The following is a 12185-nucleotide window of genomic DNA, read 5'->3' as shown; positions in this document are numbered from 1 at the left end:
TTCAGGCATCTTAAGGAAAAAAAAAACCACAAAAGAAAATCGGGAAAATCGTAAAAAATTTCTTTAAAAAATTTAATTAATCTTTATTTTTATATAGTGTGCCACTGTGCAGAAGATGAGAGGCATTCTGAACTGCTCTGCGAAGCGCGAGAGAGCGCCTGACAGCAAACATTTAACGGTGCAAGGGTGCCAAAATCTCTCTCACGCCGCTAGCGCCTGTTGTTGTTATTGCGGCTAAGCTTTTACAATTCCAGCAGGAGCTCAACAGCGAATGGCGTGCAAGCTGGCAGCGCTTGGAGCTGTTGTTGCTCTTTAATACACACACACACACACACACATACACACAGTCGCACACATATACATCGAATTGAGGCGATGCGCGCGTCGCGGCCATTCTGTGGCCAGGGCCACCCTGCAGTCAAGTATACGACTAGAACCAGACTCAGTCGCCACCGTTAACTCTTTGAAACTGGACGCAGCGAGCGGCAAAAGAAGGAAATAAAACATAATAACACAATTCAAACGCGCTCGCGCCAAATTCAGAAAAATTAAACACAAATTTGAGAGATTTAAAAAAAAATTTAAGCAAACAAATTATAAATTTTTAACGCAAGAGCTAAGACCCAGATAAGTGCAGTGTGACCCATAAGCAAGTTAAACCAAACCCAAATTGGAGCAGTGTCAGTGCGTGAGTGCCCCCTGATAACTGTTAACTTAAAGCAACTCCCCCTCCGCCCCAACCCAACCCAACCCACCCGTAGTTGTATGTGAACCGGCGATCCAATGAAAATGGAAGATCCCACCATCGCCGAGTCATACCTGCAGGAATTTAATTTGGATCATTTGGGCGAAGGCGTGGCCGGCAACACGGTAACAACCCTAACGCCGGTGACCGTTGCCGCCATTGGGCATGTAAAGCGCGAGGATCACAGTCCACCACAGCCGGCCAAATGGACGACAGTGCATGGCCCTGAGCCGCCAGCGGATGATGAGACGGAACCGCCTCCAATGCCACTGCCACTGCCACTACCCGTTGCTGTACCGGAAGCGGCCGGAGCTGACGGCTCCCAGCTGGCTTCTGTATCGCACATAAAGCTGCGCTCCTTTTCGGGACATCAGTGGCACATAGACGAGCGGCGCTTGCAGCCGCTGAGCCCGCCGCCCGAGGGCTATGTGGGCGATCCCGTTGGTGGTCAAGCTGTGTTGGTTAACACCGCCGCTTCTGCCGCTGCCGCTACTGTGCCTGGCGGCGTGCCCTCCACACCGCCAGAGACACCACCCGTGGTGGGCTCACCCACGGGCAGCAGCAGCTGCCCCAGTCAGGCATATGCGCATCATTATCATGCCGGACGCGCCAATCCCGGCGCCAATGTGGCCGCCGTGGGTCTCAGTCAGGAGATGATGTGGCTGCCCAATTCGATGCGTGCCGATCAACAGCCGCTAGATTTGCGTCCGCTTGCCTGTCCCGGCACACAGGAGGAGGCCGAGGAGTGGGAGCGTCAAAGGGAGTATGCCATGCATGCCGCCGCTGCGGCGGCACATCATCATCATGGACATCCGCTGATGCAGAGCCACCATCATCATCATGCCCAGACAAGGCATATGCAGGCACAACATCCCCCGCATCATGCCCATCATCATTTTCACAGTCTGGAGCACGCGCTGCCCATTAATATGCACTCGAACTCCGCCAACTCGTATGCGGGCAGTCCTGGCCCTGTTACCGGTGGTGCCCCCGGCAGCCTATGTCAGACGCTCACCAATTGTGGGCCACAGCTGCCCTCAGCTTGCAGCAGCAGCGGAGCCAGCAGCGCCTCCAATTCACGTGGCTGTGTACGCTCCATTCTGCAGCCCTGCCGCCCGCTCTCGGCGAGCTCGTCGCGTAGCTCTAACAATTCGCCACGCACCTGCTCCGGTGCCTACAGCAATGCCACGCTGGAGGATTGCATCAATGATGACATGCTGACCACGTTGACTGTGAGAGAGCTCAATAAACGCCTGCACGGCTGCCCACGGGAGGAGGTAGTGCGTCTGAAGCAGAAGCGGCGCACGCTAAAGAATCGTGGGTATGCACAGAATTGCCGCTCCAAGCGGCTGCATCAGCGCCACGAACTGGAGAAGGCCAACCGCCAGCTCAACCAGGATCTGCATCGACTCAAGATGGAGTATTCGCGCGTTTGCCAGGAACGCGACGCACTGATGCTGCGCCTCCAGCAGCAGAGAACTGGCGCCGCCGCCGGCGCGGACAGTCAAAGCTCACCGGAGTTCTATCTATGACGCCAACTGGCGGCGGCTCCAACGGCTTCCACCTCAAATAACTCGCATCCGCTGCAGCAGCAGCAGCAGCAGCAGCCTCAGTCGCAGTCACAGTCGCTGCCGCCGCATCGTGCCTCGCATTCTCATCCGCATTCGCAGTGGCCGCCACAGCAGGTGGTTAACTAATCTGATCTGGTAAATGACGCCAAAATAGTCCACAAGTGAAAAGGGTTCCCCAACAAATTTGAACTACATATTCAAAATCCCGTTAATATAAGACACATTTCGTACATACAGTTTCCCTGGGACCGTACTATAGTTTCCTAAATAATATCCCGTTAACAATATTTGCTATTATATCATATTTTACTATGGTATCTTTTCGAAAATGTTTTTCAAATAATATATTTTCAAGCAAACCCCCAAGAAATTAAAATATGGTTTAGCCCACAAATAAATACTTTGTTCTATAGTTTTGATTGTCTACAAAAATTGTTTTCAAAATCATTTTATCCCTAATGTCTAAAAACTTGAAAAAAGATAGAAAGAAATTCAAAATAATTTCCCAAAAATATCCTTAAAATAAAAAAAAGCCTAAAGAATACACAATATATGAAGCTTAGCTTACACATGAAATCACTTTAAATCATCTTTGATTATATAAACTTTTCCCAAAAATTATAGCTCAAAGAAAACTTAAAAAATAAATAAAAAGAATGCAGGGAACAATATCAGGTTTCCTTAACATTTTTTTATATTTATATTTAAATAGGGTGTACCTATATTTTTGAATTTTTTTTCATGCCTTTTAATAAGTTCCATACTAAACCACGTTTTGGAAAACTTGTTAAAATTTAGTTATTAAATTATAATTTAATTAATATTTTCATATGTGGATTATTTCAGAGCGTCCCCCTTATCAATTTACTACTGCAAAAAAAGGTATTTTCATGCATTTATAAACCTCAGAATTCATTTAAACAAATCGTTTTCACTTTCAATTTGTGACAATAAAATATTTCCAAATAATTTTGTAAGTTCTTGTTAAGTTATCGATCGATGCGATACGAATCGATTTAAATCGAACATTGGCTGATAATTGGCTGTCGTATAGGGAGAGAGAGAGAAAGAGAGAGAGAGAGAGAGAGAGAGAGAGAGAGAGTGGAGATCGCACACCCCGAACACTTAGTTCAAATTATTGATTATGAATTGTAGAAAAAAGGAATTTAAACATAAAACAAACATTTTTGTCAGCTACTGATTAATGATCAATCGACCGATCGCAACATTGTATTACAAATTACGAGTTAGTAACACACGCTTATTTGTTGATTAGTTATAGCTTTAGTTTTTTCTAGTATTAAGTGAGAGATGACAACAACAACCAAAATATCGTATACCCTATACATAGGGTTAGACTAAATAGCTGTATAGCATGTTTCATAGCAGACGCTTTCATTTGGTTTCCATATCACAAACACATACACATACACACACACACACACACGCATACACACTCCTGTAATACCCTGCAAATGCAATAAAAAAAGATATATAAGAAAAACTATAAACTAAAGGTTGTATTATGTTTTAAACACAAGCACTTGAAACAGTTGAAAATACTAATGAAAACCAAGTCCTATAAATGTAATTAAATCAATGAAAAACAAAAAAAAAACAAATATTGTAAATACAAATCAAATTGTATAAATTCTAAGCTAAACATTCGATGTCTGTCTTTATGATACACAAAAAAAAAAATTAATAAATAAAAATGTTTAAGGAATACAATACTGAATACGACAACAATTGTGAATAGATTAAGTGTGCATAATAAAACTTAGTAATAAATGCAAAAAAAAAACAACTTTCAAAAAATAAAACCATATCTCGAATGTGTTCTTAACTCTAAAATGCTTTTCTATTTGATGAGCGTACTGTTTTGTTCTAATTTTTTTTAGGGCATAAATATTTCCTCAAGGAACCTTTAAATATATAATTTTAATTTCAATTTTGCTGCTTGATAAAAATCACAAAAAAAAACGTCCAAGTAACTCGAGGAAATATAATTTTGCCGTTTCCATTTATTAAGCAAAATATTAAAGACTTGTTTAAATTGTTTGAAATATTTAGATAATCCCGCTAAACAGCTCGTTGACGTGACCTCAAAAATATATGAACTTAAAAGCAATCCAAGAAATCTTATAAAAAAGATATAATCAGTTTTTATGACAATCGTTTTCTAAGATATTTAATTGGAAACCCACGAATTCCTGAGCAGAACCTCTTCAAAAGTATTAGGCTAGGTGAGATCTTAGCCGATGGCCATAGTAACCAAAAAAGGTAGCTAGACGGGGTATTATAATAATATTATATTTGGAATACATTCATTTTTCATTTTTAGAAGGGTTTCCTTGATTATTATCCCAATATCAAGCTCTAAGTAGTAAATTTACATAGCTCATGCTTTATAGCCACAATTGAATCACATTGAGCACATAGCAGCTATAATTGACGTCACCTAACTCAGGTAATCAATTTCTCAATGATAAGCGCTTTGGATTACAATCTGATTTTTGTTTGGGCTATACTTAGTTACAAACTACAATTCGACCTTCGGTCGAGATACTAAAACAGGCAATGCTTAGTCTAGGCTTAAGACCGAGTATCATTTTATACAGCGACAATTTGCTTATAACGTGATTAAATGTTCTCAATCAAATTGAGTACATGAATTGAAATTATATTCTGTAAGTAAACTGATAAATTGAATATCTGTCTTTCCTTCGCATAACAAACTAGGCATGAATATATATACATATATATATATATGGAATGGATTCATATACCAAATTGATATAGTGTATGCAACAGCTTCCATGGAACTTAATTTTGTGTGGTCTGTTGGCAATTGATATACGCGACCGACCACCAGCAACAGTGGCAAAACCCGATACGCTAAATTAAACAAATCGAGCTTCAGATCCAGCTCCAGCATCTCCAGCGGATGCCCAAGTTGCTTGGATCGAAAATTGTGTCAACAAACAATCGATGGCCACTTGCGTCCGTATAATGTCCAAACAGATGCCCGAGCAGGCGATCCACAGATTGTGTTTGTGTTGATACAGAGGGAACAACGTCTCCGTTTATAAACAGCAGCCGGAGGGGCGAAGGATCCTCAGCGTAATTCGGTGAAGTGGTTGCGAGTTGTAGGCTTAAGATCAAACTTTGCTCTTGTATTCATTAATAAAACTTTTTCGATATTCGATGCCAAATTTTTGGATTGTTTGTTTTCATTTCTCTTGACCAGCTGTTGGCACCGACTGGGCATTTGTTTATATTTTTGATACTAATCAAAATTGGCTTCGCAGCGTGTAAGCAAGCTGTCTGCTACCCTATGAAATTTACATATGATTTATACCTATGCCTAGTCAGATTGGCGATGTGCGTCTGTCTACCTTTACAGATGGATTTTAGAAATTAAATAAATATGAAGACTACATTTTGAGCAAAGAGAAGAGTTTGAAAAAAGTTTAATAAAAGACAATAATCGATCGAAAATATTTAATTTAGATATATATTGTATATTTTAAATGCATTAAATAAACACGAAAATCTATGATTCCGGAATCAGAAAAAAATAATTTTGGCAATATAATTATTATGTATTCAATATAATTTTCTATTTTCAGTGGAATATTTTTTAAATCTTTTTTGCTTTGCGAGTACATTTTTTATTTATTGAAAATGTTTGAAATGGTTCTATAGTATTTTTTAACTTTAGTTTTAGAAAAATTTCACCTTTACTAAAACTTATAGAACATTTTCTAAGATTGACCAACAACAATAACTGTATTGATTTTTTTAAACTTCTTAACACCTTTTTTTAATTCATATATAATGAATTGTACATTCATTATGGGACATAAAATTAATTGAATTTTTCGTTTATGATCTTGATCTATTCGAAGATATACTCAATTGTATGCTATACATACGTTAAAAGGGTATCTTCTAGTCTTACACTCTCTATTTCTATTATTGTTTCAGCGTTTTGTGAGTTTCCTGTGTTCCAGCGAACCTAAAATAAAAACTCCATGGACATCGGCTTCTCTTTATGTAATGGAGAACGCGACGGCGACAACGCGATAAAGTTGCGCAAGAATTTTTGACGAATTTCATTTGTCGCATATATGAATATATATGTATATATATATATAGACGACATGTATATGCGCTTCATAATGATTGCTTTGTCAATGTCCACCAAGTGGCCATTTTATTTGGATTTCTTTTGGTTTTATTATTTATTTGCTTATACGCTTGTCATTCTGGCCCCGGCTACGGCTCTGTGGCCAGCAGGAAGTCTCGAATTACACATCTTTTTTTTTTATGCATGAAAGCGGCGCATGCAACAGCCCAGATTTGATTTGATTGCTTTAAATGGCCTAAAGCAACAATCAACCAAACTAGTTCAACTATATCTTTATGCAACTAGGTGGTTTTTGAAACTATTATAATCCTATAAAAATCAGGAAATATAAGAACTTTTCGTATAAATATCTTCTGTTTGGCATATTTAATTAATTAGAAGGTATCTCGAGCTACATTTAAGTTCAAGTATACCCGAAATATTGGGGTTCTTATTTTAGATACCTATAACTTAAAGAGATATTTCTTAAAACGAGCAAGTCTGCGTATAAAAACCAAGTAGAGAGTGTGTATTTGACTCGGTTATACCCTATACATAGTTCCGCAACATCTCGATATGAGTTTTTGCCCGCACTAAGAAAAATTAGTTCTTACTTTATTTTAGGTTTATCAGTCAATTGTTATGATATACTCAGTAATTATAAACGGTATTCAATTTGTTTGCCTTTACTTATTAAATAAAGGTAAAGAAGGATGAAAGTAAGATGTCCAATAAATTGATCATATCTATACCAGAATCATCCTGCCAAATTTTGGCATACCGGAGGCCAGGCTGAAAATGTATATTAATTGATTTAGCGGTAGAAAGGGGAGTTAAGAAAAGCCTTATTCTGAACCTGAAGTGAATTACTTTCAAAGTTTCTTTAGTCGGTTTTATATAAACGGACAGAGAGAGAGGAACGAGGAATATATGTGTTGATGGCGACACAGAGGGTATAAAAATTCTCTATTATATATTCTCTTTTATATTTATAAACATATGCTTATATATTCTTTTATATTATTTATAAGAAATATCTCTTCCAGATCATAAATAAGCATTTACCAAATAAGTGATAAGATATCAAGTATTTTTATTCGCATAATCAAATTGCAAGGATATGAAAACTTTTATATATTAAGTTTTTAGAGTTTTACTACCATAAGAGTACCTATCCCCTTCCCCCACCCCCCTGCTCGCAGCATCACATACGTCAATGATTGATAAGCGTTGGCGAAACTTTTTGGCACTTGTCCTTTGGCGCGATAAATTTGGCTTTTTCATGCTGCTTCGCCCTGCAAATGAGATTTACGAGCATATTTAGCAGCAAACTTTTGCCGGACAAAGCGTAAACTAATGAACTAATGAGCTTTTGAAGCGCCATAGAAAGTGGCTAGTGGAGCGCTTCATTAGGCTAATGAGTGGCTAAAAAAGGGGGAGTTGAGCATGTAGAGCCTCAGGCATGACGCGACAAATTGTGTGAGTGGCCGCTGAGGATGTCTTAACGATTTAAGGTTAAAGTCAGCGCGCAAAAATTGGAATACCAGCACAAGTAAATCTGCCCCGCCCTTCTACAATGTCGCCGCTACGTGTGCGGCATGCAAACCTGATAAAAATAGACGCCAGAAAGAAAAAACAGAGAGAAAGCAGGAAGCCCCCAATCATGCGATTACATGTGTGAACTATCGATTGAATTAAGAGACAAAACGCAACGAGGAGGAGTGCCTTACTGAAGATGGGTGGGGTTGGGTGGCATGTAGCCACTTAAGCGCGTCGCCGTCCACTTGAGGCATAAAAAAGAAGAGCAGAGAAAAAACGCAACAACCCCAAAACTCAAACCTCATCTAGGTCGTCAACACGTCGCACTGCAGGCATAAAAACAGTACGCAGCATAATCAAGCGCTGCGTGTGTATGTGTGTGTGTGTGTGTTGGTGTTGGTGTGTGTAATAAATGTTGACAACTTGCCCGGTCACCGCCCTCACACACATTCCTCTAACGCCCTTTGGCTGTGATTATGCCCACGAACTGGACCCTGAGCGCCGGCCGATTGTCATTACCACTTTGCGCCGTGTCTATAAATTTCATTTTTGACGAGCTGCGTACAGCCCCCGCCCCCGTCCCTGCCCCTGCCCCAGCGCCTGCCACCGCTCCAGCATCCTGGCCAGCCACTTGAGTCACTTCGAGCTCGATTTGCGATTTGCATTAGAATTCAATAATTATTGTTTAATATGCACTTGAGCGCAAGCAAATGTCGCAGCACTCGAGTGCCCACAGATCAGGAGTTATTTGAGAGCTTAAGGATTCAAGGTAATAGATAAAATTATTATAAAATACTGTCGGCAAGGAAATAAAAAGCCAATAAGCGTATAAAAAACCTGATACGCGGTTGTATGACACTTATATAACAGAAATAATACCTGTTGAGTTTTAGATATTTAGCTCTTACATACGTTTTACTCTTGCAAACTTGTCTGGCATCTGGTTCTCACGTATAACAGTTGTTCTACATCTGAGTGATAAACAAGCTGCATAATAAGTTAGCTATTTCGCCTTACTATATCAGCAAATCATATAACAGTTTATGAATGAAAATTAATAATCTGCCAAATATTTACTTCACTAAGTTTTTGCCCCATATATTATGTGGAAATAGTATTATTAATATGCAAAAAAGGAGTTGTATAGCAGTCGATGTTGCAGTTTAACAGTACAAAATAGAATGGCATGAAAATATTTGAAACAAAAAATCTCACACAACATATACGGTAAGTAATTCGCACGTTTATCATTTGTTTTAGGCTTGTATAACCATTATGCAACACTTGTATAACACCTTGAATGTATGGTATTTAATATTTGTATAACAGTTGTATGTAAATTAATGTTTTTTAACACTTGTATTACAATTAAATAGGATTAATATAATACTTGCATCACCGCCATATAACAGTTTTATAACAGTTGTATACTTGTTTAATCTTAGCTTGTTACTTAAACCCAAGTCTTGTACCACTTGTATTGCAGTTATGAACATCTTGTATAACAGTTGGATCTTAAATTTAAATCGAGTCAGGCGCATGATAATCGGGCCGTTCTTTGGCTGTTCCTCTACAGCACCTATCTCCGGCTGGCATCTTGTGGCACCAAAAAGGAAAAAAAAACCATAGAAAATAAACCTACTTGTGAGCATTTCGCTCAGGCTCCCATGGCTGACACGCTTTCGGAATTTTTCTTTTTTTTATTTGTTGCGCCCCATTCTGTGTGGCATTGTCTTGCATTTTTATTGATGGGCTGCTTTGCTGTTTTTTACGACTTCCCCTCCCATCACACACAGCGAAGCAATGGACTGGACTGAACTGAACTGGACTTTTCCGTGTCATTCAAACTCGTACATTTCGTTCTTCTTCTCATTTTTTTTGTTTTGCCCGTGCAGTTGTCGTTCCCTAAAGGCGATATCCAGTTCCGTTTGCCATGTATCTTTATCGCTTTATACCCGTTTCCGTGCGGGTCAGTCAGAGGACAGGCCGGGGACAGACTCGCATAATTTCCGTAATGACCAATGATATAAATGGAACTCATTTGCCAGTCGCCCCGCCCACCTTCCCCCTTTGCAGTATTGATGCGCTGCCGTAAATCGAGTAAGCCTTCGATCTGGACTCCTTTTAACGTTTGTAATAATAAATTAAATCACATTTCGGCTTTTCTACTTGGTTTTTTTTTTTTTGTATTTTGGTGTAGTCTACTTTTGGGGGTTCGTCTACGGTTCATTGGCTTAGCATATGAGGATTGGGCTGGCCCTTGCCACAAAATTTGGCCCAACTACCATTGCGAATTGCATGCAGAAAAAAACAAGAAAAGAAAATAAGATTTCGCACAGTTTTCCAGCGCAATTTTCATTTGGTTTACTTTAAGAACCCCGTTTTTCGGTCAACCTTCGATGAAGAAGGTTGTGCAGCCGAATTTGAGGCGAATGCGGTAGCTTCAAGCCCCAACCAGGTAGTAGCAGGTGCATTCATACATATTCTAGTTTATTTTTTGTATAAGTGCATACATACATATATACATACATACATATATATATCTCATGTAGCTCTTTTTGTTTTGGGTGTTAACTTTCCGCCAATTTGGCAGTTTTATGTCGCTGTTTTGGGTCTTATATAAAATGACAACAAAAAGGCAACAGCATAAAAAGTAGATGAGTAATGAGCACAACTATATATCTGGCTATATGCTGGTAGATATATATATATATATATATATATATATGTAGCTCTTAAGGTATGTATTTAAGTACAACTAGATGTAAGCTTTGCATTACCAAATTCCTAGAAAATCTGCCAGGAATATTTCTGAAAATATTTCAAAGATAAATGTTTTCTGATGAAAAAGTCTGATAAAACCGAAACAATCCTAAACTCAAAAATTGTAGAGGTAGGATGATATGATGTGATATCTATCAATTGAAGATCATTTCGTAATTGATAAATAGGTGAATATATTTTGTATGATAAGTGTTACTATAATAAAGTTGTCACATGTTTATCAGAACATAATAAAAACAAATGGATCGATATTTATTTAGAAACCGTGTCATGTTCTACAATTCACAGGCTAATCCAATTGCCAGACCCTATAAAAAATAGATGTTAGACCAGCGTGGGAACATAAACAACATCAAATCGTTCCACGATGATGTCTTATAAACATTTGGAATTCAACAGAAACCTGCTCCATAAACAATCCCAAACAGTCATCGGGTAAGGTTTGGACGAGCTTTTCCAGACGAACAAGCGAATCTTCGACTTTGCATCTGTTTATAACCGACTCGTGGGTTACGAGGGGTTACGAGGGGGTTGAGGTGCTCTATAAGACCTGTAGATTTGTGCTGATTAAAAGAAAGACACGTTACGATTGCAAAATAAGTCTGGTGGCGAGAGGGGCGAGCGGCTGCTCGTTACGAAGTGCTCGTGTCAGCATTCTGGGGTCGTCTGAGTCGGTCAATGAACCACGGGCGGAAAACTAAAAAAACTGATTACGAGGGTCTACGCTAAGCTCTTATAAAGAAACATACAGATACATACACATATACATATATATATATGAAATTAATTTTTTCTATAAGCTGCTCGAGAAAAACTACACGCGCCGCTCTGACAACAATTTCAGCACATAATAAGGTTAAAATTAAATGCACTTCTCTGTTTTTTTTTCTTTTCATTTTCATAAAATGTTTATAATAAATTGCATTTCAATTTCAACAGCTTAATGTTATCAGAAATAAGGGGAAAAAAGATTTGTGCAAATTGTTTTTAACGCTGAATTTGCAATAAATCGAAAGGTAGGCAGAACACAATATAAAAAATAAACGGAAAGTAATCAATAAAATAAATGAACGACTTAAATATGATGTACCTTGGAAAAGGCAGAATCAGATCTATTACCATTGCCCTTACTTAATGTTTATTAAAAAAAGCCAGTGTTGCAAAGTCAACTTAACTTTCGATGGTTCAAATAAAACCTAACTTAACTTTTAGTTTCGGGAATTCCCAGATGTTTAAAGCTCTAAAGCTGAAAGTTAACCAAATGTAGTATTCAATTTATATAAATTTAGCTATAAGAGAATAAAATGTATTTCACAATAAATATACTTTTAAGCAAGGCAAGTGTTCTTAATTAAACAATTTTGTATGTCTGAGTTTTTTTATTAACTTAAAAATTTACCAAATTTTAGTATGT

At 38.5% G+C, this 12185-nt stretch overlaps 1 protein-coding gene across 1 annotated transcript; it reads left to right on the top strand.

Moving 5' to 3' along the window:
* The first annotated feature begins 434 nt into the window (after positions 1 to 434).
* tj (traffic jam) lies at positions 435 to 3987 on the top strand. Its single transcript, XM_064693060.1, has one exon. It carries the CDS (start codon positions 784 to 786, stop codon positions 2275 to 2277), a length of 1494 nt encoding a protein of 497 aa, XP_064549130.1. The 5' UTR covers positions 435 to 783; the 3' UTR covers positions 2278 to 3987.
* Positions 3988 to 12185: the final 8198 nt, after the last annotated feature.

The sequence above is a fragment of the Drosophila montana genome, unplaced genomic scaffold (assembly GCF_035044405.1).
Source record: "Drosophila montana isolate Dmon_TW-CO22-7 unplaced genomic scaffold, ASM3504440v1 contig_3729_1, whole genome shotgun sequence".
Taxonomy (NCBI): domain Eukaryota; kingdom Metazoa; phylum Arthropoda; class Insecta; order Diptera; family Drosophilidae; genus Drosophila; species Drosophila montana.
The sequence above is the reverse complement of the archived record's forward strand: the minus strand, read 5'-3'. Positions and strand labels throughout refer to the sequence as shown.

What these genes read in the sequence shown, in the direction of transcription:
- tj (XM_064693060.1), top strand. Translation starts at nt 784, where the DNA reads ATGAAAATGGAAGATCCCACCATCGCCGAGTCATACCTGCAGGAATTT.